The sequence below is a fragment of the Lynx canadensis genome, chromosome B2, assembly GCF_007474595.2.
Source record: "Lynx canadensis isolate LIC74 chromosome B2, mLynCan4.pri.v2, whole genome shotgun sequence".
Classification (NCBI taxonomy): Eukaryota; Metazoa; Chordata; class Mammalia; order Carnivora; family Felidae; genus Lynx; species Lynx canadensis.
Genome location: NC_044307.1, coordinates 87,507,333 through 87,526,939, shown reverse-complemented (window position 1 = coordinate 87,526,939; position 19,607 = coordinate 87,507,333). Strand labels below are relative to the sequence as shown.

At 39.0% G+C, this 19,607-nt stretch overlaps 1 protein-coding gene across 1 annotated transcript; it reads left to right on the top strand.

Annotated features, from left to right (window-relative positions):
• The first annotated feature begins 427 nt into the window (after positions 1-427).
• Positions 428-2,588, top strand: GPR63 (G protein-coupled receptor 63). The gene has a single exon (XM_032593318.1). The coding sequence runs from the start codon at positions 658-660 to the stop codon at positions 1,915-1,917; it is 1,260 nt and encodes a 419-aa protein (XP_032449209.1). The 5' UTR covers positions 428-657; the 3' UTR covers positions 1,918-2,588.
• Positions 2,589-19,607: the final 17,019 nt, after the last annotated feature.

Sequence of the window (19,607 nt, the reverse complement as noted above, 5' to 3'; positions counted from 1 at the left end):
TAGAAAATAACCTAGTACCTATAGGGGGTTAGAACAAAAGTGTGTGATTATCATGCGTTAAATAGAAACTGAGTTCAGTATTCTTTGCCAAATAGTTTTTGTGTTATTGTAAAAATGGAATATGAACTTGTACCAAAGAGTTATTAAGAAAAATATTAGTAATCTCAGGAGAACCAGATACTAAAATCTCTATTAATAGCGACTGTGGAAAGGCCATGCTACTATTGGAAATTTAAAAGAAAAATTAACTGGAAGGTTGTAACTTTTGCTTTTGAGGCAGTAATACACTTTGATTCTCTTCACTTTCACTTTATTTATAAATGTCATGAAAATTCCATCATGGTTGACAAATATAAAACAACAACAATATTTTAGTGCTGACTAGGCTAAGAGACTTAGGTATTTTTCACGGTTTAAAAAAGTGGTATTTCATGATGAAGGTAAGAAGTTAAATGTTATTTACAAAGCCCATTTCTCATTTACTTTTTGTATTTTGGGCTTGTTTGCAGGGAAAAGGTCTCCTTTGGAAGATGGAACTCTGTCCGTTTTCCAGAATGTGTTTCCAAGTCCATCAGTGAAACATGATACTGCTGCTGTGTGTTGAAATGCTTGAAGAACGCCCACATCTCTGCCAGCGCCTTCCATCCTGCTGAAACCATGGTCTTCTCTGCAGTGTTGACTGCGTCCCATACTGGGGCAACGAACACAACATTTGTAGTCTATGAAAACACTTACATGAACATTACGGTTCCTCCGCCATTCCAACATCACGGCGTTGGTCCATTGCTCAGATACAGTATGGAAACCATGGCTCCCACTGGGATCAGTTCCTTGACAGTGAATAGCACAGCTGTAACCCCAACACCAGCAGTTTTTAAGAGCCTAAACTTGCCTCTCCAGATCATTCTTTCTGCTATAATGATATTTATTCTGTTTGTATCTTTTCTTGGGAACTTGGTTGTTTGTTTGATGGTTTACCAAAAAGCTGCCATGCGCTCTGCAATTAACATTCTCCTTGCCAGCCTGGCATTTGCAGACATGTTGCTTGCAGTGCTGAACATGCCCTTTGCCTTGGTAACTATTCTTACTACAAGATGGATTTTTGGGAAATTCTTCTGTAGGGTATCTGCTATGTTTTTCTGGTTGTTTGTGATAGAGGGAGTAGCCATCCTGCTTATAATTAGCATTGATAGGTTCCTTATTATAGTTCAGAGGCAGGATAAACTAAATCCATATAGGGCAAAGATTCTAATTGCTGTTTCTTGGACGGCTTCCTTTTGTATAGCTTTTCCTTTGGCTGTAGGAAACCCTGACCTGCAGATCCCTTCTCGAGCCCCCCAGTGTGTGTTTGGGTATACAACCAATCCAGGTTATCAAGCTTATGTGATTTTGATTACTCTAGTTTCTTTCTTCATACCCTTCCTGGTGATACTGTATTCATTTATGGGCATACTCAACACCCTTCGGCACAATGCCTTGAGGATCCATAGCTACCCCGAGGGGATATGCCTCAGCCAGGCCAGCAAACTGGGTCTCATGAGTCTACAGAGACCCTTCCAGATGAGCATTGACATGGGCTTTAAAACACGTGCCTTCACCACCATTTTGATTCTCTTTGCTGTCTTCATCATCTGCTGGGCCCCGTTCACCACTTACAGCCTTGTGGCAACGTTCAGTGAGCACTTTTACTATAAGCACAACTTTTTTGAGATTAGCACCTGGCTACTCTGGCTCTGCTACCTCAAGTCTGCATTGAACCCACTGATTTACTACTGGAGGATTAAGAAATTCCATGACGCCTGCCTGGACATGATGCCTAAATCCTTCAAGTTTTTGCCGCGTCTTCCCGGCCACACAAGGAGAAGAATCCGTCCCAGTGCTGTCTATGTGTGTGGGGAACACCGAACAGTGGTGTGAATATTAGAACTGCCTAACATTTTGGGTGATGGTTGTTCTTTATCAGACTTTGAGTTTTCTCTCACATGGGTTCTCCAAGTATATTTCATTGTTTTTTATAGGGTGTGTGTGTGTGTGTGTGTGCAGTGTAAAGAAAGAATGGTGGTTAGTTATAATTCTGTTACCGAGGATACACAATAGGGAAATGATCACAAATGTTACCTCCAAGGTTCAAGAGAAATCCTTGATTTAGTGTGGGGAGATGGTTTTTTGCTTCTTTGATTGATTTTGTTTTTGAAGCAGGAATCAGGATTGTGCTTATTGAGCCTGCAGTTACATTGAATTGTAGGTGTTTTGTATGCTGCTAAGGTATGCTTAATTGAGTTTATCGGGTTTTTTTCTGGAAGACATTGCTGCTTTTTGCCATCACATTGGAGCCAAAACCACCTATGTCTCAGTAGATAAATACTTACTTTTATTAAAAAAAAAATAACCCAAGGGGGTTAGTGACATTTTAAAGGTCATTGATATTTACTTTGGTGCACTTTAAGAAATAATGTACAAACTGATTTAGTTATGTTTTTCAGAATTGTTTTTATACATGTTGTGCTTTAGGGAACATTGCATTATCATTTCTAGGAAGATAGGTTTTAAAAAAATGTTTTATCTGCATGTCCAGTTTTAAAGGAGAGAACATAGGGGCGCCTGGGTGGCGCAGTCGGTTAAGCGTCCGACTTCAGCCAGGTCACGATCTCGCGGTCCGTGAGTTCGAGCCCCGCGTCGGGCTCTGGGCTGATGGCTCAGAGCCTGGAGCCTGTTTCCAATTCTGTGTCTCCCTCTCTCTCTGCCCCTCCCCCGTTCATGCTCTGTCTCTCTCTGTCCCCAAAATAAATAAAAAACGTTGAAAAAAAAATTTAAAAAAATAAAGGAGAGAACATAAAAATGTAGACATTTTTCTAAGCACGATAGTGATTCTTTGGAGCAAATAGGGCAAAGTCGAGGAGACAGAGCATCCCTGCTAATTTAAATGGGATTGAGTTGAGTGGGCTGGTGTTTCCTTTACTCAAGAATTCTCACAGAGTCTAGTGGGGAGAAGGACTTGCCATTTATTGGACGCCTACCATCTTCCAGGCACTGTGCATTATTTTATCCCCACAGCATCCTGTGAGGTGGGTAGTATTTTCTTTCTTTTTTGTGAAGAAAGCAAGTCTCAGAGAGACTAAAATCCTGCCCAAGGTTAATGGTAGAGCTGGACTCCAAAATACTTGTCTGAATCCTGAGACTCCTGTTCTGTGCCCCATAGATATATCATTCTGGTTTATTATTTCATAGTCAAAAAGGAACTCTGGGTATCATGTAATTTTTTTAGACTAAAACCTTCCTTTTAAAAATAGCTTCACTTTTTTTTTATTACCCAAAGGAAACGTGAAAACATTGCAGTAAGTGTGGAAGATACAAAAAAAATCATTCACAATCACCCTTGGAATTTAAAGATCTCAGATAAATAAGGCTATAAAGAAATAAGGTGATTTTTTTTTTTCAAAACAAGTGACTGACAATTATGGAGAAGTTAAATACAGCTGTGTGGAAGTCTTGGCCTTGCAGCTTCAGAGGTTTCCAGTTGTCCAGCTGTTTCTAAATATTCTGGGCGGAACAGCATTACTGCCCTGGGGTTTGCCCACAGCAGGGCTGGAATTTGTGAATATGCTCAAAAGTGTGTCTTCCACAAAGCGGCAAAGATAAGCCCTGGTCTGAGCATAGAGCAAGTTCTAATAGGGCAAATCTGGGGTTTCAAACTGTTTTTCTCTTGCCGAAGACCTGCCCATCTGAGCTGTCAGCACAGAGCCCAATGCAGGGCTCAAACTCACAAACCGAGAGATTATGACCTGAGCTGAAGTCGAATGTTTAACCAGTTGAACCACCCAGGCGCCCCTCATGGGCTTTATAAATAGCTAAGTTAACCATTTTTGGATTTTTATAGCATCTTTTTGGAATCTTAGTGCTTTGTGAGCCAGTGGGGAAAAAGCCTCTCTTTCTTCAGTTTTACAACCACAGAGCTGGATTAAATGAACCATGCCCAACTTTAATGTGCTTTTTTTCCACATGAGAGTAGAGATTTGTGAAGAGCCCAGCTGATGTCAGCATCAGTCTTTGGCCTCCAGTATTACTTCTTTACATTTTATTTATTATCTGTCTCTTAAAATGGAATGTCTACTGAATGTCTGAAGAGCCTATAGCACAGTATCAGGAATTAGGACTTGGGAAGGTTCCATCACAAAGGACTTGGGGAACCCTGCTCTTAAGACAGTTGTAATGGTATTAGAACTCATTTTCCAGTTAAAGAACTCTTTTGGTTCTCAAAGCATATTATTCAGCATGTTGTTTTGGGATCAGCTTCTGCTGATAATCACCTACCTCTTTGGTTTCTAATTTATATTATTCACAGATTAAAATTGTTTTGTCCACTAGGGATCTTACAGAACATAAACACTGTAGTAGATACATAGAAGCACATGGAAGTGAATCATGCTTTCCATTTTCAATATAAACTGGATTTCAAGCAGATATTAATAAGTATATTTGGCTTTCTCTAAGGAAAGTCAGCATGATCTGTATTCATCTTACATTGGCAGTAGGTCTCAAGACTCCTTTTGTGATAGGAGTTGAAACTGAGCTTTGCTTTCTTTGTCCTTGTTTTCTTATGAGCCACCCTTGGGTACTTTTATGCTGCCTGGTGGGCAGAGCATCATTTGGTGGGAGCACGGAGCGCTTGCTGAGATGCTTGGTGTTTGGGAAAGAAGACCATGTGGGGCCTTAGTGAGAACTCAGCAACAACACTGAACAGCGGTTCTCTTCACACTGGATACTCTTGATCAGAGGACAGTTTACAAATCATTTTGAATGTTTTTATTACGTATACATTTTGAAAGCTTTAAACAAAAAGTACTCTGGTGTACCTTTGAAAAATTTAGGTGCAGAATCCTATGTTGCCTATTTCCCTGTGTTTCCTTGAGGGAAAAAAAAGTATCACTACTAATTATCGCCGCTGACTGACATAATCAGAAACGTTTTTGTTTTCATTTTCCTTCTGGCTAATAAGTAAAGAGGCGTGAAAGAGACAATGAGATATTTGTGGTCAAGAGAAAGAGACAAAAGAAATCCTCAGTAGTCTGGAGTAGGGATATTCAAACTTTAATACAAATTTGTGTCTATTCCCAGGGGAGCTTGTTAACACTACAGATGCTTGGGTTCCCCAGAGCGTCTGGGGGTGGGGCCCAGGGATGAACGCTTTTATTTTATTGAGCGCTCAGTTGGATCCTGATGCACGTCCCTGGGTTCCTGATTCTGATGCTGGTGCTTCAAGAAGCACTCCTGTTGAAAATATATGCATTTTAATATTGCCTGTTTTATGTTTGCGTTGGAAGCCATTATCTCCTAGTGTATGGGTAATTCACATTGAGGGGAGAGTCTTTGCATCATTGTGCTTCATTTTCTGCCATATGCATTAGTGCTGGATCTCGCCAGTGTTAGCCACACCTTCTCTCAGCTGGCAAATTCTGGTAGACCATATTGTTTCACGGTAGAGGAAAGAGAGTGACTTAATATTTAAAAGTCATGACTTTCAAGAGTCTGGTTCCTCTAATATTTTCTTTTCTTCTAGAGAGATGTCTTTATTGTATATAATCTCCAGAAGAGTATGAGGGGAGTGTAAAGACTCATCTAATTATTGCTCTGCTTATGCCAGTCGTGTTCAATGGAAGCATGAAGAAAATAAAATCACCTTTTTAATATATGTATTTTGGTTGCTGACAAAGATAATTTGTTCCTAATCTTTTCTTTTGTTTACATGAAAATATTTATGTATATATCACAGAAAAAATTTTACCTGCTTGACATTTTATTCTACCATGAATTTTAAGTTTAAAGGACTGCTTAATTCAAATTTATTTTCACAACCATAGTACTGCTAAACAGCCTTCTTTGAAAACTCAGTTTTTAAATAATAAAAATATCAAAGCACATGTTTGTTATTTCAGGTAAATGGTAATACATTTCTTAGCTATATATTGGTACTAGTCCTTTGTAATTAAAATTAATTTATTTTACAAAGCCCCTGGCCTATATGAAAAAAAAAAAAAAAACCTTTGAATTTTGGGTTGTAATTAAAAAATAAAAACTATGGTTATTTGTGCATATTGTTATTACAACCAGGAAAAGAGCTCCCAGTAAGAAGATGAGTAAATATTTAACATTTCTAAAAGTGGAGTTTTTAAAAAAGGACTACTTCATCTTATCTTAGAAAAATTTGTCATGAATAATACTTTCGGTTAAATTAAAATCTGAGTTGAGTTTCAAACCCTGCTTCCTTTGGGTTTTTATTTTCAAATTAGCTCTCAAAGCCTGTGTGTATATAATTATATTCTAGTTTTAGAAGTTCTCAGAGAAGTTAAAGATGAAATGAAACTTGGCAAAAGACCACTGATATTAAGAACCAGTTTTAAGGAATTCTCTCTAGGAGAATTATGAAAATTTTACTGCTGAATTATTTAAAATTGGATTGTCACTTGGCAAAGCAATGACAATGTCTGCTCTTATTTTGACAAAATGATTTCAGACTGCACTTCCATTTCTAAAACCTAAGGCCTTTCTAAGATCCACTTTTAAATCGATAAGAAATATCAATTATTTGTACATGAGTTTCAACTTCTTGCCAATTAGACATAAGGGTTTTATTTTCTCTTGTTTTTCACTCATGAAATAGCTAAATATATTTCTTTTTAAGTTATAAAAGAAGATTGTCATTGAATCTACATTTGACAGTTTTTTTTTTTCTGAAGTAGAAAGATACAGTGGAGTAGAGGAACACATTGAATTAAACACATTTTTGGGGTGACTGGGTGGCTTAGTTGGTTGAGCAGCTGACTTTGGCTCAGGTCATGACTTCACTGTGAGTTCGAGCTCTGCTTCTGGCTCCCAGCTGTGAGCTCGGAGCCCCCTTTCGATCCTCTGTACCCCTCCCTCTCTGCCCTTCCCAGAAAACCCACGCACTTTATTTCTCTCAAATTCTAAAAAAAACCCCACACACAAAAAGACATTTTCATATCTACCATGAAAATGAAAAGATCATTTCACATCTATGGTGAACCCCACTCAACTCATACATAATAAAGAGAACCTTTAGGAGCAATGTAGATATCAAGGTGCAGTCAATTAGATTTAATACAAAAAGAAAAAAAACAAAAATTTTATGGCTATGTCAGTTAGCATTTAACCAAAGAAGCAAAATTAGTATAAGATATTTATTCTAAGAATTGGCTTATGTGATTGTAGGGCTGGCTAGAACAAATCTGAAATCCCAAAGGTAGGCCAACAGAGAGGGCAAACGAAATCACAGGTACTAGCTGAAGCTGTTGCCCATAGGTAGAACTTTTTCTTCCTCAGAGAAGCCTCATTCTGCTTTGAAGGCCCTTCAACTGATTGAATCAGGCCCACCCAGATCATCTAGGATAATCTCTCAGTTAATAATGGGCTTTAATCGCATCTACAAAATATCTTCACAACACTTAGTGTTTGATGGGTTAACTGGAGACTGTAGCCTAGACAAATTGATACATCAAAAGACCATTATAATGGTGAAATCCAAATTTAAGATGTAATAAAATCCTCCTATGATGCTACACTGCTAGTCTAAAAAATTTAATACATGTTGAGGTTAGTAAAATGACCAAGATAAGCTTGTTGCAGAGGGTGGAGTACACATTCTGACTGCATTTTATTCAAATCACGATCATGGGACACCATATTTGCCTCTGGTTTTCACTGTATCTATTTTGAAACTTCCCAAAAGGGAATAACAATTGGTCAGAAGATTATGTAAGCCAACTTCCTTTTATGTAAGCTTCCACGTTTGTGATGATGTTTTTTTAAAGAATTTAAAAGCACTTATAGCCATATAAACACTTAGCATAAAATTATGCTAATAGTAATAATGTTGAGTGCCATTTTTGGCCACTTCTATCAAAATACACCATATCTATTTGAATTCACAGTATTTTCTCCTTTATCCAACAGATGAAACTATGTTGCCAGGAGATTAATTTTTTGAGGCATGGCTTGGATTCATAGCTTTGGCCTAATGCCGAAGTTCATCTTTTTCTACGCTACCTTGCTCCTATTATTCTCTGATAACAGAACTGAGTCCTTACTGAGAAGAGCTTACACCTAATACTGGATGGTGACTGCATGCACTGGATAATAATAGCAGCAAAACCTATACACCAAGTTGTGGATATTAACAGAAAACGTAGATTGGTTTGTTCTTGGTTTTAAGTTGTTAACTCTATTTTGCTACATCAGAAAAGAGACTGGTAAGCTGACTGGGCCCCTGGCAGCCTCGGGCACACCATCTCTCATGGCAGAGAACCTTCATGGACCTTGCTGACTGTGACAGAAATTTTGGGGACACTTAGACACTCAGACACTTCCCTTAAATTGCATAGATCCTGGAATCCCTTTTGGAAAGGCTTTTACCCTGGTACACACTTGAGGTTCCATTATGTGCTGACTTGTCTAAAGTACCAGGGTTTATCTATAGTAGGTAAGACTGGGGGTGAAGAGGTGAAGGTGATGAAATCAAGAGCTCTGGAGTCCCTGAGCGAGCTTTGATGATCCTGTTGTGTCACTAGATCTCTTTCAGCCCCACATAAGATGGCAGTGTTTTAAGACATCCATTAACGCATGATTGGCATAGTAATTAGAATTGTTTAATCAACTGAATTCTTGTACTGAAAAAGATACTGTACCAAAAGCCCATTACTATAGTTTGTTATATATTTATGAAAACGTGTTTTTTTTTTCAATGTTTATTTTTGAGAGAGAGACAGAGCACAGCAGGGTCGGGGGGAGAGAGAGAGGGAGACACAGAATCCGAAGCAGGCTCCAGGCTCCCAGCTGTCAACGCAGAGCCTTACGGGAGGCTCAAACTCATGAACAGCTAACTAGAACATGACCTGAACTGAAGTTGGATGCTTAATTGACTGAGCCACCCAGGCGCCCCTGAAAAGATGTTTTAAATGGTGTAATTTATCTTATTGACCACCTGTGACAGTACCTCTATTAGAGGTTGGCAAATACACTGTACCCTAATAAACAGATGAAGAAACAGTTTTAGAGCAACTAGGTGACTTGCCCAAATTCCCACAGCAATTAGGACGTACAGCTAGGATTCAAAGCCAGCTGATAGCTCCCAACTGTAGAGCTCCTTCCACTTTGAGTCCGTGAGATTTCACTGTTATGGACAGGAGGGCTGGACAGGAAGGTTGCAAGGTCTGGAAAAAACAGTGAGCAAGTAAGCAGAGGCCAGGTACGTGGTCCTGGAAGATACCTTAATCGAATAGCTGCATTTTTATTAGTAGAAAAGAGAATAATAGAATGTTTACATTTTAAAGAAATACATTTTGTTTTGTTTTGTTTTTAGTTCATCACCCAAACTTTACCACTAAAAAGCAGTTGAGCTCATGGACAAACGAACACAGGCAGGTCAATTGACGAGGCCAGGAATGGCTGCTTCCCAGTGTGTGGGCCAGCAGTTTGTTCTCAGTGTGAATTTAAACCTTGGAGGGGACTAAGCTGGGTCTACATACCCCAACCTTGCTCTGGTAAGTATTGCTGTCGTTTCTGCCCCTCTGGACCTATGCTGGAAGAACTTTACCTTCGCAGATGCTGGGGATTCCTTGGGAAACTGTCAGTAGCTGGGGAATTTCCTTCTGCCTTCACCTCCTCTTGCAGGACACTCATCTGAGGAACAGGGCAGCTAGCTGTAATTGGCACAGAAAGACACTTCTCTCTGACAGGAAGAAAGATGGTGTTTTCTTGTACGACTTCCCCAAAGGTATTTATAGTTTCAAACGTTAGATGGCAAGACATCACAATGTCATGTTCATCTCTTTGGAGGCTGCTATTGCTAAGCAATGGGTTCTATTTGATCTCTTGAGGGCAAAAGGCTTGTACCAAGATGCAGTGACAACCAAACCCAAAACCATAGCAAAAAAAGAGAGCAGCTCAGTCTTGACTTCCAGCCCCAACTTTCCCCCTTGAGTTCATATGTTTCTTTCCTGCTAGACACTGAGCTCTCTGAGGACAGAGCACTGTGCTTGTTTATTGTTTCCCCAGCACCTGACATGGTGGCTCACGAAGGGTAGTGGTTTCCAAAAGTCTGGAAATGGACCTTCTTGGTGGTAAAAATCATAATGGAATTACCCAAAACCAAACAGGTTCTAAGTGGCAAGAGCTGAGACCAGCACCTCAGTCTTCAGTCTCCAAATCCAGTGACCAGCCCACTATATAAACCTTTCTTGACTGAGGGGAGAAGCATCTGGGGGTTTTCAGATACAGCATCTAGGATACTTTGAGGGATGATTGTAGAGTGCATAGGGCTGCTAAATTTTTATTTGCTAAACCTGGCAACCCTAAGTGTAGTGCACATACGTATACAAGTTTTTGACCCTGTGATGTGTGAGTCATGTCACGGAGGACATGTTCTGTTCCTTTTATTTGTAAGGCGATCTGTGACTACATCTTGTGATCTTGACTAAATATGCTGGGGCTCAGGCTTCAAAGGGAGGGAGGAGGACATGACTCATGGTGCATCTGAGGAGCACAGATACAGATGGACTGATAACAGCAAGTAAAAGGTATGTTTCTGTAACCGTTTTTGCATATCTGTTTGTTGGTAAGTGAATGATGATGGTGATATGGACAAGATGTATTCAGTGACCACCTCCATCAGGGAGATTTTGGTTTGGGCAAAGTTTTCTATTGTTGGAATTAGACATCCATATGTTGAATGCCATTTGAACACTTGCAAAAGAAATTCAGAGTTTGAATCACTTTTACCATAGTTTTGGCAGGACTGGGAACACATTTTTTTTTTTTTTTCAGCTGTTCTTCCTGATGGGAGCTATAAATAGTTTTGGGGAAGTATATAATTATCTCAAAGTAGAAGCTAAAGATAAAAAGCTGCTTAAGATTTTAAAGGAACATTTAATGGTTATTATTATGTAACATTTATTAAGTATGCACACTGTGATCATTGTCTTTGTCAGGAAGAAACTTGGAATAAAAGTCAACCCAAGATGTGACATGTATAAATAGACCAAAAGGTATATTAATATGGTGCCAGAACAATGGGTTGTTTCAATAAAAAAATAATTTAGGGGGCGCCTGGGTGGCGCAGTCGGTTAAGCGTCCGACTTCAGCCAGGTCACGATCTCGCGGTCCGTGAGTTCGAGCCCCGCGTCGGGCTCTGGGCTGATGGCTCAGAGCCTGGAGCCTGTTTCTGATTCTGTGTCTCCCTCTCTCTCTGCCCCTCCCCCGTTCATGCTCTGTCTCTCTCTGTTCCAAAAATAAATAAACGTTTAAAAAAAAAAATAATTTAGGAGTACAAAAAAGGCAGCCAAATACAGTGTCATACAAAGAAATGAAGAAAATTTGTATTTAGTAACAGATCTTTAAAAATATTGGCAATTTAAAACAAAGATGGATAGTCACATGAAAACAGGTAACATTAATGGTGCATGCATGGGGGAGTACTATGTTTTTGGCAGTTAGCTTAGACTTTTATATATAAAATGGGTTTACTTATTCTGTTCAATGAATAAACACTAAAAGATTTAAATACTAAATAAAGACTCATTGTTGGCTGAAGCAAGGTAAGTGTTATAAATAATGACTTGGGACACCTGGCTGGCTCAGTTGCTAGAGCATGTGATTCTTAATGTCATGAGTTCAAGTCTTATGTTGCGTATGGGTCCTACTTAAAATTAAGTAAATAAATAAATGGATAAGACTTCAGGCATCGGCTCCTGGCTAAGACTGTTATTGCTGTTTAATGCCCACAGAAAGCTCACAACCAAATAATTGTATTAATATAGCCATCATTTATTTGATGCCTGCTAGATGATATAAGTACTATATCTGTATATGTGTGTGTATACATATATATATATATATATATATATATATATAGTCTCTAATTCTTATAATTAATTCTACAATATAGATATTATCATTCTATAAGACCTTCAAAACTCCAAGTGGTTAATTGAAGTTTAAGAGGCCACAGGACCTGTAGAGATATAAGAATTCAAACCCACATCTGCATGGACACTGATATTCAGGTTTTTTTCATGTTGCAACACCATCTATTCAACCTCTTACATATGCTTTCTTGTTTCCTTCACCTTATTTTTCCCTCATTCAAAAAGGATTTTCCTTTAGAATCTGATTGTCCCATTTAACCTAGTTTGGACTTCATGATCTATCCTATTGCCTCTGGGCCTGCCCTCAGTTTGTCTTCAACTCTTCTGTGGTGTCCTGGCCCTAAGCTTTGGTGATCTGTCTACATTATTCATCACATCTTCACCTTGGTGTATTCTAGCTTCAGCACCCCTAAGCACTCCTAAGTGCTAATAATTTGCATAGGTGGACACCACAAAATAAAACCTGAATATTCTCATCATGGCCTGAAGTCATGTGTTACTCATTTGCAAGGAAGAAGCATAGGAAATGGACCAAAGATCTTTATTAAGCACTATTGGTCCTTGTATCCTTAGAGAACTTACAAATATAGGGGAGAAATCCCACCAGACAGGCATACAGCTCCTAGAGGCCAGGGCAAACAGTAGACCTATGAGATCTAAATAATCCAAATGGTAGTTTATTTGTGTTCGGCTTCCTTCTGGAAAAAGATCAGACATGGGGACCACTAGGCAAAGCTCCTATTGAGACCTTTAACAAAAAGCCAGATGCCTCCTTCCTCAGGAATGTTAGCTTGGTGAAGAGATCATGGAATGCCTCCAGGCTTGTGGCACTTGTCATGAAGTCCTGATGCCTCAGAAGCAGGGGACTTAGTGGGGGTTTGCCCCCTTTCGTATCATTGGTGCTTTCAATTTAATCCCAGAAGACGCTAACAAGCTGGTATTGTGGAGTTCAAGGGTTCCCTAGAGTGAAAACTGAAGGTTCTTTCTCTTCTGGATGGTGGTCAGTTACCCACAGTAGCATACTCAACAAATACTAGCTTACAGAAAAGTTCAAATATGGAGGGTGGATATGCTAAAGACTCAGAAGTGGAATATGAAAGCATTATTAATGTGTGGCAGGTACATACCAAAGTTAAATAAAAGAAGTTGAGGGGTACCTGGGTGGCTCAGTCGGTTAAGCATCCAACTCTTGATTTCGGCTCAGGTCATGATCTTATGGTTCCTGAGATTGAACCCTGCGTTGGGCTTTGTGGTGACAGGGCATAGCCTGCTTGGGATTCTGTCTCCCTCTCTCTCTGCTCTTCTCTCTTCTCTCTCTCTGTCTCTCAAAATAAAATTAAAAATATAAAAAAAAATTGAGAAATGCCTAAATCTTTGAGAAATGGGGTTTGAAGGAATGAAGCCAGTAGGTTGAGGCTTCAGCAGACTAATGGGCTGCAGAGCTGGTTGTGAGAGATGGGGCTATAAGTGTCTGGATTTGCACAGTTCTTTTATACCTCTAGGCCTCCCTCTAAGGACACCTGAGGAAAACAGATCCTTGCTGCCCTCACATCTCTGCCCTCATCCTACACTATATTCTCTGACCATCTCCATGCTCAGCCTCCCAAGTCGCTCACGGGCCTCCTGGCTTGCTCCCTGTTATTTACTCTCCTGTGCAGGCCCAGCTTCCTTTATGGTACTTTTAGCAGACAGATTTCCCTTGACATAGGCTAGTGCTTTATATCTTTATGCCATAGAACTGTGTACCCCAGGCTGTGAAATTTATGGGGAGGCAGAATGAGTGACAATCATTGATATAGATCAGTGTCTAAAGTTGCCTATATCTCAGATTCTTTTACCCCTAAAACACTATATTCCAAACGTGTATGTGTGTGTGTGTGGGGGGGGGGTGGTGAGTAATAAGCCCATTTAGCTGATTGAAAGTACTGAGCCCCACCAAGACCTACGGACTCAGTATGTTTAATAAACAGTTTGATCCCTGTTCTGCCCTCCAGAAGGTTCTCTCGTTCTCTCTTGTCCGTTGCTTTCCATAGCTATGTCTCAGGTGGGTCTGGGGAGGATGAGCTATCTAATAGCATTATCTTGGAGCAGTCTACTTTGGCTTAGTAAAGTTTTGGGGTTCTGGGAGTTGATTTAGAGCTCAAACAAAGCAACCTCCTTAGCAACATATGAAGCTTTCCACCTCTTACTCCTTTTTCATCCCTTGGGCTCCATAGGCTAAGAACCCAAAGTCAAATATCATATCAAAACACAGTTTTTGAATTGTGGAGCTGGGCATGGGAATTTCAGGCTCTTAGCAGCTGGCCTTGCCTTAGTCTCAGACATCGGCTCATGCATTTCACTCTCAACTGAACGGCTTCCATTTTGCTCTCTGCCTAGAGATAAAGTTAAACAGTAGCTGTGGTAAGAGTTACCAGTGATTTGCCTTTTGCTCCGAAGTTCCATCCCCACATCTCTGTAATTAGGTTAGTTGTTCTCTTTGTCAGTCACTCCCTGAGTACATAACAGCAGATATTTTGAGTGGGAAAATATCTCAATTTTGGTCTCCTGGAACAACGCATCCCCCCCCCCCTTTCCTGGCATGAACCTTAACTGACAGGAAAGCATTCCATTTTCCAACCCCTGGTTTCATTTCATTGGATTTTTAGCCATCCCAGATTGTAGGCCACAGGCAGAAATGGTCTTCATTAGTATAGCCATACTTTTCATTCCTTTCTGCTTTCAAATGGACCAATTTCAGCCTAAGTGAATCTTTGCTTTGTAGGACCTTTCAGAAAGCCACAATAAATAACACTCTCTGAACTCCCAACTTTTTTCCTGTCAAGTTATTTATTGGGGAATGTACAAGAGGCACATGGTCTCAGTCCCAGGGTACAAACAGAAGATAAAATTCTCCTTAGTTATACTTCTTCCCCTACCTTTGCCTATTCCATCTTTTTATCCATTACCTTCATGATGCCAGTTCCAGTTTCTTTCTTTTCTTTCTTTTTTTTTGAATTTGGAAATTCCCCTCCAAAATTCCTTTTTTTTGAAAACAGAAAACCAAACTGGTTTGAGTGTAGGCCCAGAGTATATGGGCTAAAAGTGGGGAAAGGAGTACATGATTCTCTAAAGAGAAATTGGGGTACAATGACTACATAGATCTATGAATCTTGGGTGGTCAAAAAACAACAAATTTTCATTACACTTGGTTTCTTTAAAAAAAATTTTTTTTAATGTTTATTTATATTTGATAGAGACAGAGAGAATGCGAGGGGGTTAGGGGCAGAGAGAGAGGGAGACACAGAAGCAGAAGCAGGCTTCAGGCTCTGAGCTGTCAGCACAGAGCCTGATGCGGGGTTCAAACTCACGAGCTGTGAGATCATGACCTGAGCCGAAGTTGGACACTCAACCTGAGCCATCCAGGTGCCCCTACACTTGGTTTCTTAGCTGAGTTGCTGAATGCTCCTGGAAACTATCCCACAACCCTAAAGATTGGTGTTATGTCAAGTTTATGTTCTCCAATTTTATTTTGACCTCAGCACTCAGTACTACTTGGCGAACTTTTCCTATTGCCCTGGTCATCTCTTTTATAGGTTCCAAAATGATTATTCATAAGCCTCACCATTATTCCTTAGCTACAACTACCCACTCACCTTCAGCAGACAACTTTGCCTTTTACTTTCTATGGAATGTTGCGGAAAAAAGAGGAGACCTGTCTCAGCCCTGTTTCTACACATGCAAGCGTGTCTATATTGAAACCACTTTTGCTCTTTTGCTGTTCCTGTGTCCTGCACTCCAGGCTTCTCTCCTTTATAGGAAGCCCTCAACTATCATTGTGCCCTCTCTCTCTGATCTTTGCACAGTCTTCCCTCAACCTGATTTTCTCTCATAGGCAGGGCTGAATTTATCATAAAACCAATGAAACTTAAATAAACTTCAGGGCTTCTCACTTGCCTGAGCCCCTTTCAAGGGTTTGGGTGGGACCTTAGCAGTGTGTTTCCATGGTCATATGTGCAATGTGCAGATGTAAGATATGTTAACGGTAATATTTACATGTATAGTTTCTCACTCACTCCAAGACCATTTTCTCTTTCTACTTTGACTTACCTTCTGTCATATTTCCTTTGTGTTTGGGGAATCCTGTAGGTATTTTGGGATCTAAATTGAATTGGGGACACCCTTTAATTCAGGTTTAATGGGATGCATATATAGTTAAGTTATCACTAGCAAATCTAGTGTAGGAATGGCTTCCAGGAACACTCTCGCTCTCTACTGTGCTGACTCACGCTACACTGTGACATGAAGGTGCTGTATGAATGCATCTTTTAGTGTTTGGCACCAGAAGTATGAGGATAGTGGAGAAGTGATGTTTGAAATGTTTAGAACCAGAAGCTAATCTGTGCAAATTCTTCCAATCTTCATATACATAAAATTAGAAGTGGAAAATGAAATTTTCATTGAAGCCTAGCAAAACAGAAGTTCTCTTCCTGTTAGGAGCATATTCCATAATGCAGTAAAAAATCCAGCTTACATATGTTTCTTTTGGGATGGGAATACTGTGAAGTAGAATGTATCAGAATTCCTGTATTTGCAAGGAAGAAACCTTTAGCTGTGTTATGGATGACAAGTATCTATACTGAAGTCTCATGTTTTATACATTCTGACCATTAATATTAAAAAATATTTTTTATTGAACAATCACATTAGAATAATGTCTGAGCTATCTTCTTGTTATCAGTGATAAATCCTTTGCTGTTTCCAAAGCATAGCATTGTATACTTCATAATACTCCTTACAGTCATAATTGCTCATTTATTCCTTGCCTCTTACAACAGTATAAACTCCACTCACTGGGTAAGAACTGTGTTACCATTGTTCGTTCACTTCTGACCACAGTCATCACTTCTTTGTTCTCTTTGCTAATGCAACCCTGCTTCGATATCTATTCCTGTCTTCTCTGCAACTCAGTCCATGTTCCTCAGTAGACTGTCTTCATGCCCTGCTCCAAGACTAGCCCTGATTGATGTAATATCCATCTTCTTTGCCAATGACTTTTACAAGATTGGGAATGTGATGCAGTTTGCACCAATGAGGCACAAGGAAAGATTTGACAGGGGCATTTACTTCATCTCCTTGAGAAGCAATTCTCTCTTCTTCTGGATATATCATATTTGAAAATAAGTCTGATCCTTCCTACCAGACTGAGGGTGAAGTCAGTACACAGAGGAAGAGAGTGCCAAAAGAATCTTAATGAAATGGAGCTGGAATCCACAGGTTTTGTGACTCCTAAAACCTACATCACTCCTGGACTTCTGGTTATGTAGGCCAATAACTGTTCTTATTTAACACAATTTGAGTTGGGTTTTCTATTACTGGTAGCCCAATCCATCATATGTAAGCAATATGCCTGGTCCCTAGTACTCAACAAATTCTAATTGAATTGAATTGGAAGTTCTTTCATATATATGATACATGTATCTTCCTTGGTATATAGTTTGTCTTTTATTCTTACATTTTTTGTTTTGTTTAATTATAAGATAATATAATGTTCACTTTTGAGAGTCATAGTAATATAGAAATGTGAAAGAAAACTTTAATCTCTACTTTTTTCTTATTACACCTTCTGAGGTAACCAGTATTGATCATGGGCTATGTGTACTTTTGTATTTTTCTCTATGCTTATAGAAACTTATAAACTTCTATTGTGTTTAAGTTTTGTTTGCTTATTCATTCATCTTAAAAAATGAGGTCATACTAGATGCATTATTGTACAGTACCTTTTTTAAATTCTTTTTCAAGATTGCTTTGGCTATTCAGGGTCTTTTCTGGTTCCGTACAAATTTTAGGATTATTTGTTCTAGCTCTGTGAAGAATGCTGGTGTTACTTTGATAGGGATTGCATTGAATATGTAGATTGCTTTGGGTAGTATCAACATTTTAACAATATTTGTTCTTCCTATCCAGGAGCATGGGATCTTTTTCCACTTATTTGTGTCTTCTTCAATTTCTTTCATAAGCTTTCTATAGGTTTCAGTGTATAGATTTTTCACGTCTTTGGTTAGATTTATTCCTAGGTATTTTATGGTTTTTTTGTGCAACTGTAAATGGGATCGATTCCTTGATTTCTCTTTCTGTCGCTTCGTTGTTGGTATATAGAAATGCAACTGATTCTGTGCGTTGATTTTATATCCTGCAACTTTGCTGAATTCATGAATCAAAGTACCTTTTTTTAAAATTGATAGATTATAGCTGTTTTTACAGGTCAGTCTACATGGGTATAATTCATTCACCATGCCTATGTCTCGTTGCATCTTTGCTCTGCTTAAATGTTTCTCATAGAGTTTTATTCGAATCCTTCTCTTTAATTATATGTCTGAGCCTTTGACTGTTTCCTCATTGACTATTCCACCTTCATCATGTCTCCAAATTTGGAGCATTAGGAGAAAACTGTGGTTGATGGAGTGCCTCAGGCAATGTGAAGGAGATATTAACTTTGCTAGCATTATGGCATCTACCATTTTGAAATTTTAAGATTTATTTTTCTCGAAAAAAGCAGATTGTCCTTTCTTCTGCTTATTATAATAACTGGAAATGTTTCCCTGTGTCCTTTGCAAGAATCCTTACCTAGGGGAGCAGCCCAAGGGAGATGTCAAAGCAGCAAGCAATAAAGTAATGTTTTCATGAGGGATCCAGAAATTAGGTGAAATCCAGAAACATCTAAAATTTTAACCCTAACCCAGTAAATAAAGACTTGTGCTCTTCCTTAGAAATGAAGATTTATCCCATAGGTTTGTTTGTTTATCATCAGTAGGGATGCATACTTTATTTACTATGACTCTATTAGACATTAATTCTTACTGATTGAGGATAGTTTAATACCTTGCTAGTAGATATGCTATAGCTGAAAGTGTGAATACTAAGTGACTTTATAATCAGTTCTCCCCACCTCCCTTCAAAGATATGGAAGAGTAGGAAACAGTGATTTTAAAAATTAAGGGAAAAAGAAAATTACCTGGCACATTTGTCCTCAGGGTGACACACAATCAAGACTTTTACTGGCTTCCCTAAGGAACAATTTATTCTTGGCAACAGCAAAACCTAATTTCAGAGAGACAGAGAAAGAGAGAGAGGGAGGGAGAGGAGAGATGATATGAACCAAATCGGACAGTATAATAAGGGCAAGACACAGATAGTCACAATATTTCCAAGTTTTTATCAGCTAAATAACACCAGAGAGAATCAAACAGAGCACCCTGTGGTAAATTAACCTACAAGCCAGATAGATAAAGGCAGCTGTGGTTTTTGTGTAAGTTCAAAGCACAGAGGAAAATTAGCTCCTCCGGGTATAGTCATTTTAGACTCCAGGAACACTGGTAATTTTTTGAGGTTAGAAATATTGCAAAAGTCTAAAGCATGATTTTTCCTGAGATAACAAGACTTAGCTTGTCTGGGTATAAAATGATCCAAGGATTAGAGAGAGTAAACCCTGAGTTGTTCGTGAACTCATTGAAAACAAAAAAGAAACAAAACTGAACAAATAAACGGATAAAGTAAGGCAAAGAAAATCTTTTACTTTTTATGCTTAGGATAGATACAAACATATTTGGGTTTTCTTAGTTTTGATATTTCATCACAATGAGATAAGGTTTTATTTTGTGAAATATACCTTTTCCTGAGTGGACTATGCCA

What these genes read in the sequence shown, in the direction of transcription:
- GPR63 (XM_032593318.1), top strand. Translation starts at nt 658, where the DNA reads ATGGTCTTCTCTGCAGTGTTGACTGCGTCCCATACTGGGGCAACGAAC.